At 53.2% G+C, this 22,133-nt stretch overlaps 1 protein-coding gene across 3 annotated transcripts; it reads right to left on the bottom strand.

Annotated features, from left to right (window-relative positions):
• Positions 1 to 12,185: 12,185 nt before the first annotated feature.
• ABHD6 (abhydrolase domain containing 6) lies at positions 12,186 to 22,056 on the bottom strand. 3 transcript variants are annotated; one of them, XM_010718517.3, is made up of 10 exons: positions 21,912 to 22,056; positions 19,817 to 19,880; positions 18,178 to 18,320; positions 16,393 to 16,552; positions 16,069 to 16,182; positions 15,732 to 15,864; positions 15,238 to 15,395; positions 14,559 to 14,613; positions 14,156 to 14,256; positions 12,186 to 13,430 (listed from the first exon to the last, which is right to left on the bottom strand). In XM_010718517.3, exons 3-10 carry the CDS (start codon positions 18,294 to 18,296, stop codon positions 13,254 to 13,256), a joined length of 1,017 nt encoding a protein of 338 aa, XP_010716819.1. In that variant the 5' UTR covers positions 18,297 to 18,320; positions 19,817 to 19,880; positions 21,912 to 22,056; the 3' UTR covers positions 12,186 to 13,253. The 3 variants fall into 3 exon arrangements, with proteins under 3 accessions (XP_010716819.1, XP_010716820.1, XP_003210141.1); XM_010718518.3 differs by lacking the exon at positions 21,912 to 22,056 and adding an exon at positions 20,023 to 21,765; XM_003210093.4 differs by lacking the exon at positions 21,912 to 22,056 and having other exon boundaries at positions 19,817 to 21,765.
• Positions 22,057 to 22,133: the final 77 nt, after the last annotated feature.

Below are 22,133 nucleotides of genomic sequence, written 5' to 3'. Positions count from 1 at the left end.
GCTCGGCCGGCCGGCCCGCCCCGTTCCTGGGCCCTCACTCGCGAGCGGTGGCTCCTCGGGGCCTGAGGCCTGATGCTTGTGGTGCCGCCGCAGCATCCCGGTCTGTGTGGGATGCACGGTCCCGCGGCCTCGGGCTGGATAACGACTGTTGTGGTTTAAATTAGCGCGCAGCAGGCGCTGACAGTGAGCTCAGTGACGCCGCTTTAATCACGTTAATGAGACAGAGCGAATCCTTTAGACGCAAATTACTCCACGCTGCATTTAAACAAAGGTCAGCGAGCCAGCAGCCGTGCAGCACAGTTGTGCTGTGCAGCGTGTGCAGCTGAAGGGCTCTTGGTGTGGGGCATTGCTGCAGGGCACTTGTAAAGTCCAGGTCTCTTTGGATTGAAGCTAGCCGTGAGCAAACACGTGTGTATCTTACCAGGGGATTGGCAGCTGTGGCAGGAGATTGCCAACTGTGCTGCCGGTTTTAATCTGTAGTTGCTGTGAACACCCCGGGCCGGGGCTCCTGGTGCTGGACGTGGCACTGCTGCTGCTGCCAGTGCCGGGGTGTTCCCATGGGATTACAGCAGCATTAGGTTTCTTGGACCTTGCTCTTCTTTCTGTCCGTCTTAATTAGCGATTCCAGGCTACAAGTCACTCCGACTCCTCCTGCCTCCCTGTGATCAGCTTTCCCGAGCCGGGTCGTGCCTGTAACAAGAGGATGTTGACATGGAGCGTGGCTTGGCAGCTGCGTACTGCTGCTCAGCTCTCACTGCCCCTCCACTGCCCTGCTGCCCTTGACCACATGTGGCTAGCGGTCACCTCCCTGCCACGGGCCTGCAGGCATGGGTACAGCACTGCTCCCCTGTCTGTCAGGTGACCCATAGCGCAACCTGAGAGCATCACCCCTGAGCAGTGCAGCCCGAGATGCTGAGCTCTGCAGGCCCTGGGAGTTGCAATAGCAGCACTCCTCTTGCTGAGTAGAAGGAGATTTGGCACCGCAGCCCCTCAGCACCTGCTCAGGTGGGCACTCTAAAAGCAGGCACTAAACGTCTTGTTTCCCCAGGCTCCTTTCTCTCCCTTGTGTGCTCTGTGTGAATGTATACATGTACATACGCTTTTAAAAGAGCTGTTGAAAAGTGCCAGGCTGACAGTTTCAAGGAACAAGCACTTGCTTTTATGAACAGAACTCATACAACATAGGAAGCAGCAGAGAAAACTCCTCTTTGCTGAATTGTGTCAAGTCCATGACCTGGAAGAAGCACACTTGATCATTAAATTCATGTACATTGTTGTTTTTTCTCCCTGCCTAGGAGCTGTTCCTGTTACAGGGAGCAGAGGAATGCTGTAAAGTTCTCCAGTTCAGTATTATCCTTGTTGTGATGAGGGATGCAAAATTTCATTTATATGAAAACTGAGACCCTGAATCAAAAGATGTAAGCCAAAAGAAAAAAAAAATAATAATAATGCAGTAACTTCTCACCGAATCAGCCCAGTTCCAACAGAAGACAGCTTTCTTCTCACCGTGTAGTCCTCATGGGCAGTCAGACATGGCCTGTGCTCTGTCTGCACGGTGCGGTCTGTGCCATTTTTGTGGTGCCTACATTAGTTCAAATGAATGCACATGGTTCTCATTACTATTTACTTGCAAAACATTTCATGAGATGTTGTGCCTGATTCAGTACACAAGGCAGGCCACTGAAGAGGCCAGCACCTAATTTAATAAGGAAGATGGGAAATGTCGTGCTTTAAAGATGCCTTGCACGGAAATAGATTCCAGGCTCTACACTCAATCCTGATGGGGCCAAAAATAATAATAATGTGAGAAGGAAGCTGGAAGGTGAAGAGCGATGGGAGGGCTTTCTGTGCGGGGCAGCAGAGAAGATGCCAGAGCTCTGGCCAGGCTCCTTCTGTCAGCCTCAAGCAATTTCAAGCTGAAGGCTGAGGGATGGGGATAAACACGGCATAACACAGCCAGGCTCTGTTGGCTAGGGTGGGAGCTCAGCTCTGGGATTTCTCAAGAGCTGCCAGGACAAGAGAGGTCACAGGTGTTGGAGCAGTGCTTCCCTGCAGAAGGCTGTGATTAACGGGATATGTTTTCTTCCCTCTAAGTTTCTATTAACTGATTTGATCTGACCCAGGAACCACAAACAAAAACATCTGTAGCTTATGGTTTATGGGTTTGGTTTGTTGGCTGTGTTGCAGGCAAAGAGGCAGCACCAAAGGCTGCCTCCAAGCCAGCAATGTGGGCAAAGTACTCTCTGCCTCTTTCCCCTGTGGAGATCAGGGACTCCTGCCAGATTGCTACCACAATAGACTCAACTTGTGCTCCTGATAACAAAACTCCAGCTACTGCTCTGTCCCCTCCTTTCCCTGTCTTTATCAGTTATGTCTGCTGTGCCGGCAGACCTCCAGTATGACTCTCCCTTCCCTTGTGAGCTGCTGGCACAGCAGAACTCCTCTGTGCTACTGCAAGATAAAAACATTCCTCACCAAAAAACACATGAACATAACAATATGGAGATAACCCAAAGGTTAGAGCAGGCCAGAGGATTATTTTCAGTACCACTTTTCTGCATTTTCCTGCATGGCAAGGCAGTCTTGCGGGTGGGCTTGCAGCCCCAGCACAGGGGGGCAGGAAAGCACCGTCCATTTTGGTTTCCTCCTCTCACTTCTCTGTTCATGCAGCTCTATCCCTCACTGCACACCCTCCTGCAGCTTTGCTTTCCAATTCTGCTTTTTCTCTGAGCCTCCCTCAGATGTTTCTCAGTGAATAAATCCCCGCTCTCTGCACAGCGCTGTGCGGATGTCTGCACTGCCGCTCAGAGCTCAGCCATGCAGGCTATTTAGGGCAGGGAAAAGCCACTTCAGATATAAATATCAATCAAAAACAAGCTAGTTCTTCCGTCAGCTGCTCTCAGCCTCCCACCACCATCACCCTCTGATTTCCATCCTCACTTTTGTGATTGCTCTGTGCAGCTGGGTTTCACTCAGATTCTGGACCCTTTGCATCTCTGTGGGATAAGGGATGGTCCCAACAGATCCCATGAGGCATTTTGCCAGGGTGAGAGGAGGTCAGATGTCCCTCTGAGCCATCCTGGCGGAGAACTTCTCATCCCCATACAGCTCATGTAATGCTTGCAAGATTTTGAAACAATAAATCAATTGCCACTCTTACCAATGATCTTCCATGGAGGAACCTGGATGCAGGTTTCCTCCTGCTCCTTTCCCTTGCTCCCTCATCCCACACCTCCTGCCAGCAGCCATCTATCAGCCCAACACGAATCAGTGAGCAGGCAGAGCTGGCAATGCCAAGAGGACAGTGCTCTGACAGCGTCAGTTGGGAAGGAACGTCATGCTGCTGATACAGCCCTTCCCTGCAGTTCCTCCTGCTGCTCCAGGGACTCTTCCTGGGCTATTTTTAGTGCTGAGTTACATCACCACCTATTGCACAGCTTTGAAACAGGCGCTGGCTGCGAACAGCCAGGCAGCAGCTGCAGCAAACTGTTTTCCTGCAGTGACAGTGGCAGGGAGGTGGCTGGGCTGCAGACATGAGCTGGGCTTGGAGGGACACACCATAAGATCCCCACTGCCCCAGCCCTGGGGATGCTTCCCAGCAGCTCTGCCATTGCCTGGCCGTGTGATACCAAACAATTAATCCTGTGTGCTTCTCTTCTTTCCAAAGAGAGATTGAATGCTGACCTATTTCTTTAGGGGAAATTTGCAAAGGCCTCCAGCCCCTGTGACAAGCAGGTGGCACTGAAAGCACAGCTGTTGCTGCCTATTCCCATCACCCCTTCTGCTGCTGTAATTGCCTAACATGGCAGCCATGGTGCACATAACAGATCTGCTCCTGCAAAGAGCTCATGATTTCCAGCTGGCAGAAGCTCATGCTTTTGGGTGAGAGCAGTTCATGTGCCATCCAGCCACGTGGCTGCACACTGAGAGGAGGCTTGCTGTGCACGGGGCAGTGAGACCTCGGTCTCCCTGGCACTGTCACCATCATCGCGCTTCCCAGGGAAGCTCACTGCCCTCCTCCCCGCTGCTCAAGTGTTCAGGCTGCTGCAGAAAGCTCTTCAGCAGAAAGCAGGAAAAAGGGGATCCCTGCATGGCCCCGGCAGCATCCAGCACAGACCCCCATCCTCCTGCATCCCAAAATCCCTCTTCTGGGAGATTGTGTCCAGAACAAGGGACAGAGCTGCATAAGGAGGAAATTCTGTGTTAAATTCCTTCCTCCCGAGTCATTTTCAGAGAGGGAACAGTGTGTGCTCCCAGCACAACGATGACGTCTTGCTGGCTGCCCACAGCTCCTGGCTGCTGTCCCCGCTAAGGGAAACACCCGCCAGAGCCCCCACATCCCTGGGGCAGAAGGTGCAGCTATCACCGCAGAGCTGCACAGATCCCCTCTCCCTTTCCCCTCTACTCTCCAGGGGTGCAACGGTGGCAGAATTACACTGCAGACTGTATGTGAGCCCAGTGATTAGTCTGGGCTTGCTAACCAAAACTGGGATTAAGCAGAAGAACAAAAGCCTCATCTGCTGCAAACCAACAGCTGCATGCAGACCACCAGCACCACATTCATTTGTCCTCATTTCCCCAGCAGGAGCAATGAAATGGTTAAAGCAATCTGAGGAAGCAGTTAATTTTGTATTTGCATTGAGTTGCTTAAAAAGTAAACAGGGAGTGAGGACAGGCTGCCAGCAGCTGCTGCTGACCTCAAAATAAAAGAAATTGCAGGCTGATCTGGAGCAGGGCAGACTTGCAAGCACAGCAAGTGAGGAATGTGACAGCTCTGCCTGGCATAGTGCTGCTGTCCCCTCCTCCCTCCCAATAGGGCCATGGCACTGGGGAGGGTATTGGAAAAAATATTCCTGATGATTTTCTCCTCTCAGAGATGAGGCAAATGCTGCCTTGATCTGGACAAGCTATGCAGGGATTATTGAAGCCAACTATCTGGGCCAAGGTTAATGAAGAAGCCTGCGAAGCCCTCCCAGCCAGTTCCCTCCTCTCAGGCGGGTTGGCATCACACTGCAGGGAGCCACGAGGTTTAGCTCCTGCCTGACTGTGGAGCACATGGAGCTCCTCTGCTGATAGCTGGGAATCATAGGGAAGGATTATTATTGTTATGGTTATCACTGTCATTATCCAGTACTGCCGTCATCGCGTGGGGATGAGCTCTGTGCTGCTCAGCAGGAGCTGGGGCTGTCATGGGGTGAGTGGCTCGTCCCTGAGTGATGGGCTCCTCCTTGCCAGAGCAGTTTCCAGCATCTCAGTCCTGACTTGGAAGCCATTATGATAGAATCATTAAGGTTGGAAAAGACCACTAAGATCATCAAGTCCAACCGCCAACCCGTCACCACTGTGCCCACTAAGCCATGCCAAAATACTGACAAATCCATGGGTTCATGCACAAGGGCTGCTGGATGTGGAAGCAGCTCCACACCCAACCTCTTTTCCCTGCAGCCTCCACCACTCAGTAAGGCACAATTACTCACTTAATTAAGAGGAAGGGTAATTAGCCACCCAAATGGCTGCCAAGGAATGCCAGAGTCACAATGGTCCTTGTGACAGAGGAGATAACACTAAATGGAGATCATTGTTCTTCCTGGCCTTGAAAATCTGCTGAGGTCATGCAGTGCTCAAACCCACTGAAGACTTGTGCTGAAGATAATAGGAAAAATTTCTCCTCGGAAAGAGTGGTGCGGCACTGGTAGGGGCTGCCTAGGGAGGTGGTAGAGCCACTGCCCTTGGAGGTGTTCAAGAAAAGGACAGATCTCACAGTGAGTGACTGGGTCTAGTGGTATGGTGGTGATGAGTTTATGGTTGGACTAGATAGTTTTAGTGGACTTTCCAGCCTTTATCATTCTGTAACAGGGCACTGGTATCCCTCTCAGCACCCCTTCATCTCCCCACTCCTCTTGCACGGCCATTGGGACCACATACAGAGTGGCCATCCCAATGTGGTGTCCTTGCAAGGCCACCAAGAGTGTGCCACCGCACCGGGTGGCACTGGGGACTCTGGCTGGGGATGCTGGCGTTAGTGCCATGAGCAAGCAGCAGGAAGGGTGATACAGGGACATGCAGTCAGAAGCATCAGGGGGGACACTGCAACAAAGTCACACAAAGTAAGGCAAAGAGGAGGTGGTCCCGGATAAACCCACCCACCCACTGCCATTGGAATCTCTGCCAGGAGGCCGACTGCTGGCGTCAGGCCTGGGAGGGGAATGGTGATAGCTGGGTAATGGTAATCGGTAGAAAAACCTATTTATAGAGCTTATAATGAGCTACTTCTGAGACAAGATGAAAGGGAAGGCGATGAGTCAATAGGGTAGGCAGGACTGAACTTTCCTGCTAATGAGACCGTTGTTTCACACAGAGGGGTGACCTGCGTGTTCCCAACAGTGTCACTTTCAGCAGATGGAGGGAGAAGGGGACACCTCTACCCCTTGTGAGGCACAGCTGAGCTCAGCTCTGAGCTCTGCACTGCAACCAGCCCCCGTGCTCCAGCACAGAAAGGCCTCAGGGACAGTGGGGGTCCCCAGGGGCTGTGCACCACATCCCCCCAGTGAGCACAGACCCAGCAGCTCCAATACCAGTGAGGGGGATAAATTTAGCCTCCTCACCCAGCTTTTCATTTCAAAGCTGCCCGTGGGAAACATTTCCATTTTATCATGAAAACAACTTGGCTGCAAAAATAAATTATAAGGACATCAAAGAAATAATGCAGTAGTTGGGTGCCCAAGGCCCCCAGAACCCTCTTGCTGGGGTCCTCCCCCTGGCCACGAGCCCCGCAGCACTGGCTATGCATCTGCAACCCCAAGCAGCTCCAGCAAAACGCACCTGCCACCACCCCAGAGCTCCAGCAGTGGGGAGCAGCCAGGCTGGGGATGAGCTGAGAGCCTGACCTGGTCTTGACTTCTTGCTGAAACCCAAACTTCACCCATGGTGCCTATTACCTGATAAATAGATTATAACATGCCAGTGGAAATTAACATAAGAGAAGTGGCCCAAAGTCCTTGCTCAGGACCAGAAACATCAGAAAAAATGGCAAATAAAATAGAGGTAAAAATAATCCAGGAGCCTGCAGTCAGCAGCCCAGCCCCTGCAGTGCTTCAGGGCCACGGGCATTAATTTTGCCCCATGATTGGGTGGGGAATGCCGCATCACCCTGAGTCAGGGCTGCTGCAACCACTTGGTGTGGTGGGATGTCTCTCCTCAGCCTAACTTTCCAATTAAAGACATCCCCGCAGGGGGAAGAATCAGATTGTATCATTGGAGATGCTATCAGCCTGTATTCCCCCCAGGTGAGAAAGCCAGGCTGCCCAGCTCTGCTGCTCTATTTTCGCCCTGCAGACTGCTCATTTCCTTGTCCTAGGTCTGCGCTTTCATTTCACTCCCTTCCAGCTTCCCAAATTAGCACGGGCAGGCTCCTGCTCTGTTTGCTTTGGAAGAAGATGTGTTGCCACAAATTATTTTTGATTAAAGTAAACAAAGACTCTCCCTCTCTTCTCCCCTCACCCCCCGCTTTGATGTTGTCACTAATTTTAGTGCCCAGAGGAGCAAACCCAAGGGCTCTGGCTGGGGCCCAGCACAGGACACCGGGACACCCTGGGCTGCCAGCCCTGCTGGCACCTCCGCTAGGGCCACACATGTCCCCGAGCCCTCAAACAGCCCTGTGCTGGTGTATTCCCATAAGAAGCAGCCTGGATCAGTGGGAGCCATGCCACCACAGCCATGCGGAGCTGTGGGCTCATCCAGCACTGGGGCAGGAGGTGTGGGCACAGCAGGGACACACAGCCTGTTTCCAGTACGTACACAGGGTTGTGAAATCCAGGATTTATCCCAGCTGGGCTGTTCCCGGCAGCTGAGCCAAGGGATTAGCAGGTACAGTAATTCCCATTTAACCTGTGGGGAACTGGCGCTGGATCACATTCCCATTTCCTGAGCCTACTGCCCACCCTTGCTCACCGCTCAAGCTAGGGCTGGGACTCAGGGAAGCGATGAACCAGGGACAGTCACTATGCATGCAGCTTGCCACAGCACAGCAGCATGAGGCCAGACCACGGGCAGGATGACACCGGGTCATGTCAGATCCATGCAGGGTTCTGCAGCCCAAACAGTGTGGGGGATTCAGGTGGTGACTTGCACAAGGCCCTGACTCAGCAAGGGCACACGGGGCATTATTTACCCAGACTTTTTTTGGTAGCTGTTTTGCAAGGAGATGAAACCAGGGAGAGCATCCTTCCCACCCCAGAGAGCCCCCAGCTCAATGAGGTTTGGGGTGGCTGTCCACTGGAGGACACCCAGAAGAGCCATTACATCTCCGCCTCCCCCACATTCCACCCCTGCAGCTCCTTCCTGGCATCAAACCTGCTCAGCACACAAAGCTATTTATAGCCTGAACTGATGTTGATTTGGATGGAGTGGAAGATAAGAAAGTTATTTTTAGGAGCAGGCTTTGCTGGCTCAGGCATGCTCTGTTCCACCTGCGGAGCACAGCTAGGTGCTGGGACACCCTGGGCTGGCACCGTGCTGCAGGATGAGCCTGGTCCCTTCTACAGATCCCAAATCCATGCTCTCGGGGGAGAATGATGCCAACATGTTCTGCTGCTTTCCCTTTGTTGGACCTCTGCAACTTTGGGAAATGTCAGCCCACATGGCCAGGGCCAGGTAAAGAGGCAGGCAGCTAAGGATAGATCTCCCCAGAAGGAACTGCTGGGCAATGCTGCCAAAAAAGCATTGCCAGCCAGTCCAGCCTACGACAGCTGCACTGCTTTGGGAACCCCAGCTGTCCTTTGTGGCCAAGATTTGGTCTCAGCTGAAGGCTGCGCTGGCACGGCTTGCCCACCAGCTCTATGATTCTATGATCCTCTCCTCAAGCACATTGGCAGGAACCATCAGGAAAGACGCTCCAACGGTAATTAACCTTCAAGCACATTATGCAAGCACATTGTTTTCAGGAAGGATGGGAGCGGTGGAGAGCCCAGAGACACAGAGCTGGCAGCAATGGGGGACACACTGTGACCACAGTCATGGCTACAGGGCAATGACCTGGTGTGATTAAATCTCAGATAAGCCCTCGTTCCCCAAGAGGAGCTGTAAAAATCCCATTGCTCCTGAGGCCTAGAAGTGGTGCCCATGAAGAACAGCAGTCCTGGCTGGCACACAGGGTGCTCTGGCCACGCAGCCATGACACATCCCTTCCCCACTGGTGCCACGTTCTGTCCGCACTGGCTGGGACACCTGGACACCTCCCTGCAGAGTCCTGGTGGCCATTCAACTTTTGATTTATGGCAGCACATATCAAGCAGACTCTGTGCTTCTTATTTCAGGGAAAAAGGAGTCACACAAAAGTTTCTGCCCTGGGTGCTTGGGCTTGAGGTGCCCTGTATCACAAAGCTGCAAAACCCCAGTGGCAACAAAACCGAAGTACAACACATGGCTAGAGTACCCTGGCACTGGTGCCATCAGCGCTTGGTGCTGGTACTCACACTCTGTGATCACTGCTGCATCACAGACCCCAGCTCTGCTGGCACACCCTGCTCCCAGCCTGAGCTGCACCGGGGGATGCTCCAGGAGGGGACAGAGCCAAAATGGAGCTGGGGAAGGTAGGGAAGGGGCAGGTGTGGGAGCACAGAGGGTGCCACACAGTGTCTGGTGGTCTGCACAAAGCCACGGGACCCCACGTGGGCAGGGCTGGCCAAGCAGCCTCCTACCCACGCTGAACTATTACATAAAGGCAGGATTGCGTGAAGGTTGAGCAGTGAAAATGGAAATAACGTCGGTGCCAAGCCCAGCCTGGCGCCAGCAGGAGTGCGGGGCTGTGCGCGGGGCACAGTGCGTGTGGAGGGCGCTGCGGGGGCTCGGGGAGCAAGCTTCGTGCCCTGCCTCCGCCCGTGCTATTTAAATCCATTGCTTGTGAAAGCCAGACCTGAAACAAGCAAATAAACATTATCTGGAAGCACAGCAGCCCTGACAAATCTCCCAAACATTCAGTGGGCCGCCGGCAGCGGTTGCACAACAGGAAGAGGCTGCGGATCGCATCGCTGCGCGCAGCTCCCGGCGCTCCAGCTCGGGCTGTGCGTGCGGCGCTGCCGGTGCTGTGTGCCACTCCAGTGCCCTGCCTTCAGCCTTCTGCCCCTCGGCACAGCGGCATCCGTCGTGCACAGGTGCCCCAGGAGCACCGAGGGGCTTCTGGTCTCAGCAGAACAAGTTAATGATTTAACCCCCATCCGAGCCGAACTGTTTTTAAACCTCCACGTCGGGACGTGTCGAGTAGGAGAGAGTTTGACCCGAGATCTGCCAGCTCCTGGGTGACGGCGCGGGGGTTCGGCCCTCTGCTGCGGGGGGAGGACAGCGGCCACCGCTCTCCTCTCGGCGGTCGCTTGCTGCCACCTGGTGCCACTTCGCCACAAGTGCTGCAGTGGCGGCGACCGAGGCACGGAGCCGCGGGCTGCGCTGTGCCAACCCCGTGTCCTTCTGCGGCATGGCAAGGGGAGAGCAGGAGGAGCGGCGTTTCTCCAGTGGGGTCTTTATCGTGCAAAAAATGGCATCACCGCTACAAAGCTGGGGGACCTCCGGTTTAATGCAGCTCACGAGGTGGACGCTGGGATCTTGCTGGGATGGAAGAGACACGCAGGGGATGCCCGACGTGTCCCAGCTCCATCAGAGCTCCGTGCAGAGCTGCAGGAGGGAGCTTCTTTTCCCGGGGGGAACAGAAGGGAGTGGGTAACTCTGGAACAATGAAGACACAGTTCTGCTTTCAGGTGCGGACAAGCATCTGCACAGCAGCAGGCAGGTTTGTTCCAGTCCCATGCATCACCCACTGAGTACACCCAGCAGAGCCTGAGATTCCCAGGTCCTCATTGCTGTGATACTTTTGTTACTTCCTGAGGTTGACAAGGAATAAGAGTACCTGGCAAAAACACGTCATTGACCTTATTGAGCTTTAGTTTTAATTCTGCGTTAGAGGAGGAGGACTGATGAGAAGCAAATGCTGTCCTGGTGGGAGCAGCACAGGGTGCACAGGGATGAACACAAAGCCCAGCAGTGCTACAGACAACGTGGCAGCACACCCAGAGCGCCCACACAGCTGTTCCCTGAATCACATCACAAAAAGGAAAGAAAGAAAAAACCGATAGAGCAGCACATCAAGGCTGCATAGGTCCTAGTCTGCAGGGCAAACTGAGCACTTCTAGGAAGCAGCTCAGTGCAGTGCCCCCACCTTAGGAGTGCATTCTCACAACTGTCTGCTGTGCAAAAAAGAAACCCCAAAACAATGAAGCCCAATGAAACGCTGACCCCACACATCTTCCTTGCCTTCCCCACGCTGGTTGCAGCAGCACACGAAGGGCTGGAGGGGCACTGTGCCGCTCTGTGGGTGTCCCGTCCCACACAGGCAACAGGAACATGTCAGAGAATCTTATGTCCCAGAGTGCTCCCGACTTGGCTTCCCCAAGGTAAACATGTTCTGCTGCCAGGAGGGTTGCAAAATGCCAGGAGTCAGGGGAAGGTTCAGACAGTGGGAGAAGGACTGTGGGGCAGCTTCCACGTGATACCCTGCACTGCTCAGCCCCACAGCAGCACAACATTTCCCATGGCTGAACCAGATCCCAGATGGGAGCCCCACTGCCCAGGGCCACAGCCTTACCTTGGGGTGAGGGACCTGGTTCTCAGGGGCAGCCCTTGGCACGCAGCAGCGTGGGGCTTTGCTGGCTCCCAGCAGGGAATGAGGGGCGAGGTGTCAGTGCCCACTTCCAGGTGCTCTTGTGCCCGTCAGTGCTCTCAGCTGCTGCCAGCCCCTGGGCAAGGGACTGGGGGGTACTGTCACCAGGCAGGAGCTGCCCCTGCTCCTGCAGCGATGTCCAGCTGCAGCCAGGAGGTGCCCATTGCATACTTTTACCATGTTTTCGTTTTCAAGTGCAAAGACTCAGCTCAAGTTGAATGGGCCCCAAGATTTTATTGTGCTTTTTGACTGTTTAGGGCTACCTCCTTTTAAAAAGGAAAAAAACAGCAATTTCACCTTTTATCTTAGAGGAGGTAAGCGTGGAACCTTCCTGCTCGTCATGATCTCTCAGTATTACCAAGTGATCCTCATGGCAAAACCTGGAACTCATAGAAACGCGAGAGGAAAGAAGAGAGCCCCAGCACTGCCATTCTACACAGCCCTGTCTGTCCCAAAGGAAAGAAATCACCACATGGAGTGCTCTTTAAATTCCTAGATTTTAATTGCCATAGAAATCCTCTGCAGACAGCAATCTGTGGCATATGAGAAACCATACAGATACCCAAACATTTCTTTTCTGGCTTTTACCACATAAAACTATCAGTGATTTTTTTTTTTAATTATGTTTTTTTAAATCAACTCCTTTAGTAGAAACCATAACAAGCGATTAACAGGAAATTGCTCATTTTCCAAAAGAACAAATGTTTCTTCTCTCAAAAAGAGCAGAGAAACCACTGGGGAGTTCCAAATATATGTACAGGTACCTGGGCACGATGGCCGTCACGCACCGGCCGGTTCCCCTCTTCCACACATTTTCAGCACCGTCACCATTCGCAGAATTCACGGAATTCATTAAGAAATGTGTTATGTACATCGGAGCATTCTGCAGCACGAGGGGACATCGAAGAGCCGAGATGCGCTCGCCCCACGCTCGCCCTGCCCCATGGGCTGCTCACAGGCTGTTAAGGCATCACACATGCACAGGAGCTGCTCAGGGATCTGAAATCTGCACAGCCGAAGTGTGAAGGCATTCACACACACAGCCGTGTGACTTCCACGTGATCTCTCTCATCATCTGAGCAAGGAAAGGAGCGCCGTGCCCAGAGCGCGGGGTTCGCACAGCACGGCAGCATGCAACGCGGCGGGCAGGGCTGGGAACACGGCGAGTCCTGCTCCGGGACACCTCCTGTCCCCTGCGTTTGTCAGAGTCCAGGGGATGTCATTCACAACTGTGTGCCAGTAATGTGGGCAACGTGGGCTGCATTGGGAGCTTCAACACACTGCGTGGCTAGCGGGTTGTGGTTTCTGCTCATTTCTACTGTAACTTAGGAGTAGAAAAGGTTCAGGTCCTGTTCCTGCATCTATGTGGGCTGCTCAGAGGTCCTAGGTCGCTGTGTCAGCAGTGCTCTAGGTCGGTGTGTCAGTGACTCTGCCTGCCTCAGGGACTTTGGCACGTTCACCATGGTTTGTACAAATCCCTGAGAACTCATCAATGCTTCGATGTGTTACAGCTCTGAGACGCGGCCTCGGCACGGCTCCAGCCCCATCACGCCTGCTTCTTGCTGTTGCCTGTGCTGTGCAGCATTGCCAGGAACTCCAGGATGAGATTTGCTGTCTTGCGTGGCCGCTCCACCACCACCGAGTGGCCACAGTTCTCCAGGATGGACACGTGGCAGTCCGGGATGGCACTTGCTAAGATGTCAGCACCAGAAACATCCAGGACCTGGACGTTGGGGAGAAAAGTCACTGCCATAGCACTGGGCTTTACTGGCCATGGCAGAAACCCCACTGGAGATGCCTTTGCAGGCTCAGTCGAGATCACATACTCATTAAGGTTGGAAAAGGCCTCTAAGACCATCTAGTCCAACCACCAACCATCACCACCATGCCCACTAAACCTTGTCCCTCAGAGCCACATCTGCATGTTTCTTGAACACCTCCAGTGACAGTGACTCCACCACTTCCCTGTTCCAGTGCTTGGCCACTGTTAATCCAACAGCACAGGACACTGCCCACCATGCTTGCCAAAAGGGCTCCTTTGGTGCCTCAAACAGAAACAGACTGCGCAGCAGTGCACCACATGGCACGTTGCTTTTGTCAACCCAACAAACGCTGATGCTGAGCATCAAAACAGATGCTGAGCAGGGATGCAGACATGGCCTTGCAATGCTGGTGGGGAAGGGCTGAGGCCTATCTCCCCAGTCCCCTCTCATTGGGTGCTAGCCTATGCCTGCACTTTGCCCCTTCCCCACCCTCCAGATCTCCCTGTTCCTCCTCTTGCAACCACATGCAGTGATGCTTTCTCCTTGCCACCTGCACCCAGAAGAGCACATCTTTCCCTGGTTGCCAGCACAACTCTACTGGCAATTTATTCCTCTTATTCCTCTTCCCAGATTATGTCAGACCTAGCAGCACCCAAAAACCTGAAGCCAAGAGGCAGTCACATACCTGGTCCTGCTTTCCCCAGATGACCTGCGTCGGTGCTTTGATCTTGTTCATGTTCTCATGGAGAGAGTGCCGGGACTTCTCATCCACAATTTCTAAAAACACTGGGATGAACAGGGGGAGAGTAAGCTTATGGAGAAGGATGCTTTGTGTGCAACCCCATGACATGGAGAACCAGCTCACAGGCAGGGGCGGTGGTGGCATTCAGCACCTCCACCAAACTGCAACAGAGGCATTTTTCAACCCCACCTCCTCATAGACGTCAGTATGCACTGAACCAGCTAGGGGTATGAGGACAAAGCAGCAGCCCCATTGCCTATGCATCCCTAAATCCACCCACCCCATTGCCCTTTGGGCTCTCAGCATGAAGTACAGGGGGCAGCCCAGGGATGCAGGACACACTTACATTTTCGGTAGAAATCGTTGTGTGGGATGCGGACGTCCACCAGGCCCTGAAGGATCTGCAGGGGAGAAAAGGGACATCCTGCACCTCGTATGGGGCCAGCAGTGTGCCTGCCCCACCACCAGCTGGCCCACTACATGTCTGGCTGTCACATCAGCACTTGGGTAACAAGCATTTCACCAGAAACTATTTCAGCCTTTTGTAATGCTAAACTGCATTTTTCTCCGATGGCTGGCAGGCTGTTTCAGCCATGACTCTGCTTTTCTTCCTTCTTTTGTTCTTTTGCCAAAAAAATTGGTCTTGGCATGACTTCACATTTTTTTCTTATTCTCCAATCTACTCATCCCAGACTTCCTAAGGAAAACCTGGCTAAATAGCGAGCTCCTTGCCAAGTTCCTCTCACCTCACAATGCCGTGATTAACATTTCCATGGCTTCTGCTAAAAAAGCAACAAACAGTTCCCCTCCAGGCCAGACAATAGCCTTCTTTATTTATTTAGTGCTTCCTGACAGCCATATTTATTGAAAAACACTTTTATTTCACGTCCTGCTGCTGGAAATCTTGTGCCTCACGCAGGGTTATTCCAGCCGGCACTGGCAGAGGGCAGCAGGGAAGCCCACAGGGAAGCTGTCAGCGGGCAGATCCGGTATGCCGCCCCAAAATCTCGCTCCTGGTTCCTCACCTGCTGTGGCACCTTGAATCGAACATAGGAACAGAGTTTCAGCATGTCGGCCATCTCCTCGGGTGTGGAGGGAATCAGTGGGATCCTGTCGGTGCGCTCGGACTCCTTCAGCTCCCGGAGCATCTTGACAAACTTGCTATCGGTGAAGCTCGGCAACCCTGGGGCAAAGAAGAAGGGGTGAGCACAGTGCAACGCAGCAGAGCCCCCAGGAGAAGCCTCCTGTCCTGCATGGGCTCCTGTAGCCGTCTGCCCGAGGCTTTAGCTCTAGCTGGGCAAACTGCAAAGCTCTGGAGAACAGCGATCAGGGCAGGGCTGTTAATTCCTCCTGTGAGCTCTGTGCCTTGCCAGAGAATTTCAGACTATATATATGAATTGTTTCAACAAATTTTGCACTATGTGATGTTCGAGGACACTTTGGCACCAGCACCACTCTGGGTTCTTGCAGCAGCTCCTGCTCACTCTCCTCCATGTTCTGCCTGCCCCATGTCACTCACCTGCAGGACAAATCAGAGACAGGCTGCACACATCCTCTGGGTACTGCGCGGCATAAACCCCGGCAACGTTCCCACCCATGGAGGTGCCGACGAGGTGGAAGGGCCTCTTGTTCAGCTTGATGCACTCCACAAACTGCACAGGAGCAGAAGGAGCATTGTTAGGGCAGAGGAAGCAAAGGCGTGGTGTCCTTAGAAAATTCACCCCAAAACCATGAGGCCAGTGGACTGACCCGGCAGCCTGGGCAGGACTGTGGGAGGGAGTGGGGCCACGTGGGTAGCAGCATCCCTTACATCCCTTGTGCAGCAGGAGTGGCAGCGAAGCACCAAGAAACTTTACCTGGTGGATCCTCTTTGCTTGTCCCATAATGGAGTAATCATCCAAGGCTGAGCGGGTTGTGCCCTCATGCCCAGGCAAGTCAACGCACACCAAGTGCAGGTTCTTGGGGAGGAACTGCCAAAACAAAATGGGGTGATCATACCAATGGGAAGGCAGATTTGCACTCATATGGATGAAAAGGATTCAACGAATAACAGCCACAGAGCAGAGGGTATTCCTAGCATATATCGTTATAACGATCATCATAGCCCATGTGCCCCCACACCACCCTTGAACCCCAGACTATTGACTCACTAAGCAGCAACAGGAAAACTGAAGTCTCACCTTGACTATGGACAGCCACATGTCTTTGTGGCCTGAGAAGCCATGCAGCATCAGGATAGATGGCCGGTACCCAGGTCTTCCTCTATAGGAATAACAAAACTGATAGCTGTCGTCATAGTTTACGTATTTGACCTGCATGCCCAGGGCTCGACGCCAGTACCTAGAAACAAGGAGAAAATAACTCCAGGAGCAAGATCAGGGCACAGTGGGACCCTTTTCCCATATGCCACCTCAACGGCCTTTGAAAATGTGTTCAGATATACACACCAGCAGTCTGTTGGTGACCGTCCCCTGCCCAGAAGATACCAACCTGACCCCACAGAAAACTGGGCTATTCCTCAGGAAGCAGACAGCTCCCACCAGAGCAGGCCTGCAGCTGCAGTAAAACTACCAGCCAGAGGGGACCTGGGCAGAGATTATCTGTGACACTTTGGACAGATGCTGTGTACGTGCAGTCAAAGGCCATGGAATAGGTACGGTTTGTCTGCATTTCCCCTGCAGTCAAAAGTCAAAACAACTGCTGGGCTCCTCCTAGCAGCCAAGGTGCTTCCAAATACCAACATACACAATGTCAGAATTTACTTGAGACACAGAATCAAGGTCACCAACACTGTGCTGGGCTGTCCTAGCTCTCTGCCCACTCAAAGCTTATGCATAGTGCAATCCTCTTTTACCATAATCCCTTTTTTGAGGGAGTTAGTGGGACTTAAGTGATATCATGGCCATGTGTGGGTCCTACAAGGAGAGGCGAATTTCTCCCTGAATAAGTGTCTTAAGAGTGCTCGCCTCAAAGGCACCGGTGTAAACTACTGATGGGCAAGTTGATAACATTTTTAGCAACTGATCCTGATGGATCAATTCAGTAGAAGACAAAATAATCTGTGCAAAGCTGAACTGATCTCCCACAAGGTGTTAACAGGCTCAGCAGCCACAGTTAAACCGCTTAACCCGTGGGCAGCAGCGGCTGACCCTGCTGGGCTGGCCCCAAGTGCCCCTCAGCCCCTGTGGACACTATCAGAGAAGCATGATTGGTCCTCCAGGTCCCTGTGCTGTGGCATCTCAGTGATGATGAGGAGGGAAATGAGCGATGGGAGAAGGGAGGGGTGTCCGGGGATGCGCCACCACCTTTCTGCTCTCACTCAGCCCATAATTCACAGCCCTGAAGGACACTGCTGAGGGCTCTTCTCTGTCTCCCCCCTACACCACGAGGTGATTCTTTGCCCCGTGATATGCAGCGGGGAGTTGCTGTTGGGTTGGCTTGCTGGGGTTTGCATTACCTCGACCCTCCCACCAGATCCCAGATGCTTTGATTAGAGGATTGCTATTAAATGTTCCATCAGAAGGACAGACTTAATCACGCTGTGTGGCTGAGCGGCAGGGCAGGATAACATCCTTCACTTACAAGAGGTCACTTTGATGGGGAACACCCCTGAGCCAGGCTGTGGGAGCCACCATCTGCCACCAGCACGTGATAGCAGCCGTGTGGGAGGCCAGTGAGATGCTGAGATGCTGCCCAGCTCCCTGCACGAGCACGATTCCAGCTTTTCTCTGCTACAAGCCCAGACATGAAAGCATGCTTATTGCTGATTTCCAGAGACAAATGGGGATGAAGGACATAGCGCCGGCCTGCTGCTATCAGGAAGGACAGGATGCACGTGGCTAAGGAAAACCACCCTTGCACCCACAAAAGAGGAGGAGAATGGGGAGAGTCCTTCCTGTAACTGCCAGCACAAGGACAGCCCCTGCCCTGGAAGCTGAGCCCTATTTTCAGAGAGGAGCACTCACCAGTAGTAGATGCGGATGAGCGCAGAGGGCCACAGCAGGAAGGAGGCCACAAAGGCCAGGATGGGGATGGCCAGGGTGCCGCCAGCGATGACGAACATGTTGAGCACATCGAGGTCCATGCTGCTCCTCCGGCCTGGCCCTACCTGGGGTGCATTGAGGGATCAGGGGTTAAACACCAGAAACTAGACCAAGCTAAATGAAATCTTGGCAGCTAGGAGAAGAGGAAAATGGCAGAGTGTGAGGCAAAGGACAGCGGTCAGGAGGGCAATAAAGTTTAAAGCTCAGTATGACTATTTATTACAATGTTATCCTTCCTATGGTGCAGATCCTTAAGGACAATAAGCTCCAGGTGGGCACAGACCAAAGCACAGTGATGCAGGCAGCTCCCAGCCAGCCCAGCTGGTGCGATGCCCATCCATGGGATGCTCATGGCCCTGCAGCTCACATGCAGGCCTGTTCCCAAATCCCCAGCACACAGCTGCTGACCTAGAATCCACAGCCTGAGCCCAGCTCCAGACTCATTACTGCTCTGCACAGGCACTGACTAATCAAGGGAGCAGAGCCTATTAGTGGTCTTGGGAAGGGATGGAAGGAACCTGGCAGGGTGCTCTTTGGCCACCAGCCCTTATCCGAGACATATTCATCCCTGTTCCTGATATGGCACCAAAACATCCCCATACTCCAAATGCCCAGGAGCCATTTTGTGCTTGCTGCCCTTCTCAGGATCCAGCCCAGCTCAACAACCTCCATCGGTATCACCAGGTATCACACCAGGACAGGTGCCCACAGCCCTTCACTCTGCTCTCCCAACTGCCAGCAGCAAGGATCTATTTTTCTCACTAAGGGATTAAACCCTGCCACACACAGCCTTTAATTCCTGCTGCTCACCATGCTCACCTATGTCACTCCCGTTTCCTCAGCACTAGCTCCTTGTCACACTTGGTTATAAGAAAAACAGTGCCTGGTGTCCTCTCACCCATGTCTCCTCCTGCCCCAAATTTCCCTGTGTCAGCACATGCAGATGTATTTCTGCTTCCTTTAACAGCCGGGCTGGCGCGCTGTGCTGTGAAACAGGAACCAAAGCACCGCAGCGATACCCTCTCCCTCACTGATGCTGCAATACTGAATCCCATTACAAACACACGCTGTATGTGACCAAGATGAAAAGTTCACAAGAAGTCCACAGCAAAATCCAGCTTCCCACCTTCCCCAGTGAAAAAAAGGAGTAACTGTAATTCAAGGAATGCAGAAGATGTTTGCACCAGATCCCTCCTTAGCAAAGCCAAACATCATCTACTTCCTCAAGCCCGAATGACACAGTTATTCACTTCATTGTTATTTTGCAGGAAGATCTTTGCTCCCTGTACTCCCTGCCTATAAACAAGTCCTTGGAGCAGCAGGAACACCTTGCAGCCCTGCCGCACAGCCCAATCCACCTGCCAGCACGTGTTGCCTTCAGCTGTGCTGCTAAGACAGGGAAAAGATGAAGCACAGAGAGCATACAAGTGAGCAGCAAGGACAGCACAGGGATGCAGTGGGATGGGGCTACTGCCCCCAGGGTCACTGCCTCAGCTCCTCTGCCTTCACTGCTCCTGGAAAGCAAAGCAAAAAGGAGAGAGGCATTCAAAGCCTGGCTTACTCTCTAGCGATCCTCTCCTCCTCCTATTGGCACAGGTTCTGCTTGCTGTGGGTGCTGTGGCTCACTGTTGAAAGAGAAAAACAAGGTTAGGATTACTCTGCTGCTTTTCTTCTCCTTGCTGATCTGCAGCAAGGGAAACAGCCAGTTGGGGATATTGAAGGCACCAGCTTCCCTTCCAAACTCATCATTGGTGTCTTCTGACTAACCTTTCCCCTGCTTGTGTAAACGCAGAACTTTGTGCAACGTGGTGCCTGCAGGGCTCTCGTTCCAAGTGGGATCAAAGTGTGCACTACAGATGCAGATAATGGGAAAAGCAAGCGTGGTCCCAGGCACCCCAATATCATGGAGGGTAGGCAGCCTGGGAGCCCTTGGCTGCCTGCTGGAGGAACAGCTCAGGCTGAACAGTGAAAGTAAACGGGAACAGCCAGGAGCATTGTGACTGGCACCTATTACTCAGCACGAGGCTGCAAGAGTTGTTGCAAACCGTGCAAAGCAAGGCTCCTGCCCTCATCAATTAACTCACAAGCACCCATTAGGCAAGTCCGATAAATGCCTTGTGATGATGACAGCAATAAGGCTGTGTAGCTGGCAGAGCATGGGATGCTGAACCAGGAACACCGGTTTGGCCTCTGCGTCCCATGGCTGCTGGGACAGGGCTGGGAGACAGCCCAGAGCTGGGGTCCAGGCACCCCAAGCAGGCACTGACATGTGCCAGAGAGGCCAGGAGACGGGAGGGGGCTGCAGGGTGCTGCAAGGACAATATGTCAATGACAGTCCCCAGGGCCACCAGCCAAAGGGACAAGTGGCTGATAGCCAGGTTGGAATCCTCATTAATATTTGTTCTCTTCTAAGCTCATTGGGGCACCCCAGGGAGGCTGGAGAAGACCAAGCAATGCAGCCCAAGTATACATGGTGAATTTTTTTTCCAAATCTCATGCAAGATGCAGCAGGAGCAGCAGCACACACAGTGTGTGGGATCAGAAACCTGCATTTAGCTCAAAAACAAAATCCGAGCCCACGGATGTGAAAGCAGCTCACATCGTTTCCCAGGGAGACGGTGAGGCTTTGCACTGAGCAATGCCTCTCATAGAGCAGCTTCTGAGGATGCTGCAGCAGGCACGGGGCGAGCCCCTGCAACGGGATGAGCACTGGCAGGGCTGCAGGAGGTGCAGGGGGGTCGATGGCCACAGAGCCCTTGTGATGCACCAACTGGGAAGAGGTGCTGCCTGCAGCTGTGCGCAGGGCCAGGGAGCATTTTCAGGCCAAGAGATCCCCAGCGCATGCTGTTCTGCTCATCAGGTGTGTCAAAACTCAAGTAGAAAGGTTATGGGTCTGTGCTGGGCAGGCAGGGCTGCCTCCTGCACACCGCTCCCTGCACCCAGGGCTCCCTGTTTCTCCCCAGCAGCCCAACAGATTGTACATCTCCAAACATCCAAATGCAAAGAAACACTTCCAAGCATACTCTAATTGTTGCATGAAAGCGATTTTAAGATCGCACAGCAAAACCAGGGGGCTCCAGTGGGCTTCAGCAGCACAAACAGAGCCCCCAGGAGCCCCAGCTCATAGTGCTAATGGTGTAAGGAAAACCGGCACCGTGCAAATAAACATCTCCCTCACAATCGCCTCCCCCTGCATCCCCAACAGCCAGAAAAACACTATTGACTGTCATCAATGACATAACTAACATTACGATTCCTCAGAGGTATGTTTCACAGCGTGACCTTTTAGATACCAGTCGCAGCGAAGTAATAATTTAAGATCTATTCGTATTTGGACAATCTCTGTCCGTCAGCCAGTCTTAATCCAGTCTCCGAAGGGCTGGAAGTAGGAAATGTGCCCTTTCACCTTCATTTATTTATAGACGGCAGAAATGAGATCATTATTTCTACAGCGCCGGTTCACAAAACACCCATCTCTGACCCACTTGCAGCTGCACGGCGCGGCCCGGGGCCACGAGCCAGACCCCACCGCCACGCCACCCCCACCCAATGCAGATGTCAAGAGTGCACCCGGCCTCAGCCCCCTCCAGAGGATGGCGTCGGGGTGCTGAGGCCACCCCCACCCCTCCGCTCATCCATATATCCCTCCCCAAAACCTGCTCCGGCAAAATGACGGCATCCTTCGGATAGCACAGCAGCATCACCGCTCTCCTCCTCTTTGTGCCCTGATTTTATTTTTTAAATTGGAAGGAAAATTAACGACAGTTTTCAAGCGTATCTTTACAAATTACTCCTTGCGTTCCGCTAAGGCCTCTCAATCTCCTCCTCCCTCCCCGTATCCGGGTAACCCCCCCTCTCCCCCCCCCGGTGCCCCTCGG

The sequence above is a fragment of the Meleagris gallopavo genome, chromosome 14, assembly GCF_000146605.3.
Source record: "Meleagris gallopavo isolate NT-WF06-2002-E0010 breed Aviagen turkey brand Nicholas breeding stock chromosome 14, Turkey_5.1, whole genome shotgun sequence".
NCBI classification, from domain to species: domain Eukaryota; kingdom Metazoa; phylum Chordata; class Aves; order Galliformes; family Phasianidae; genus Meleagris; species Meleagris gallopavo.
This window is presented reverse-complemented; position numbering and strand designations above follow the sequence as displayed.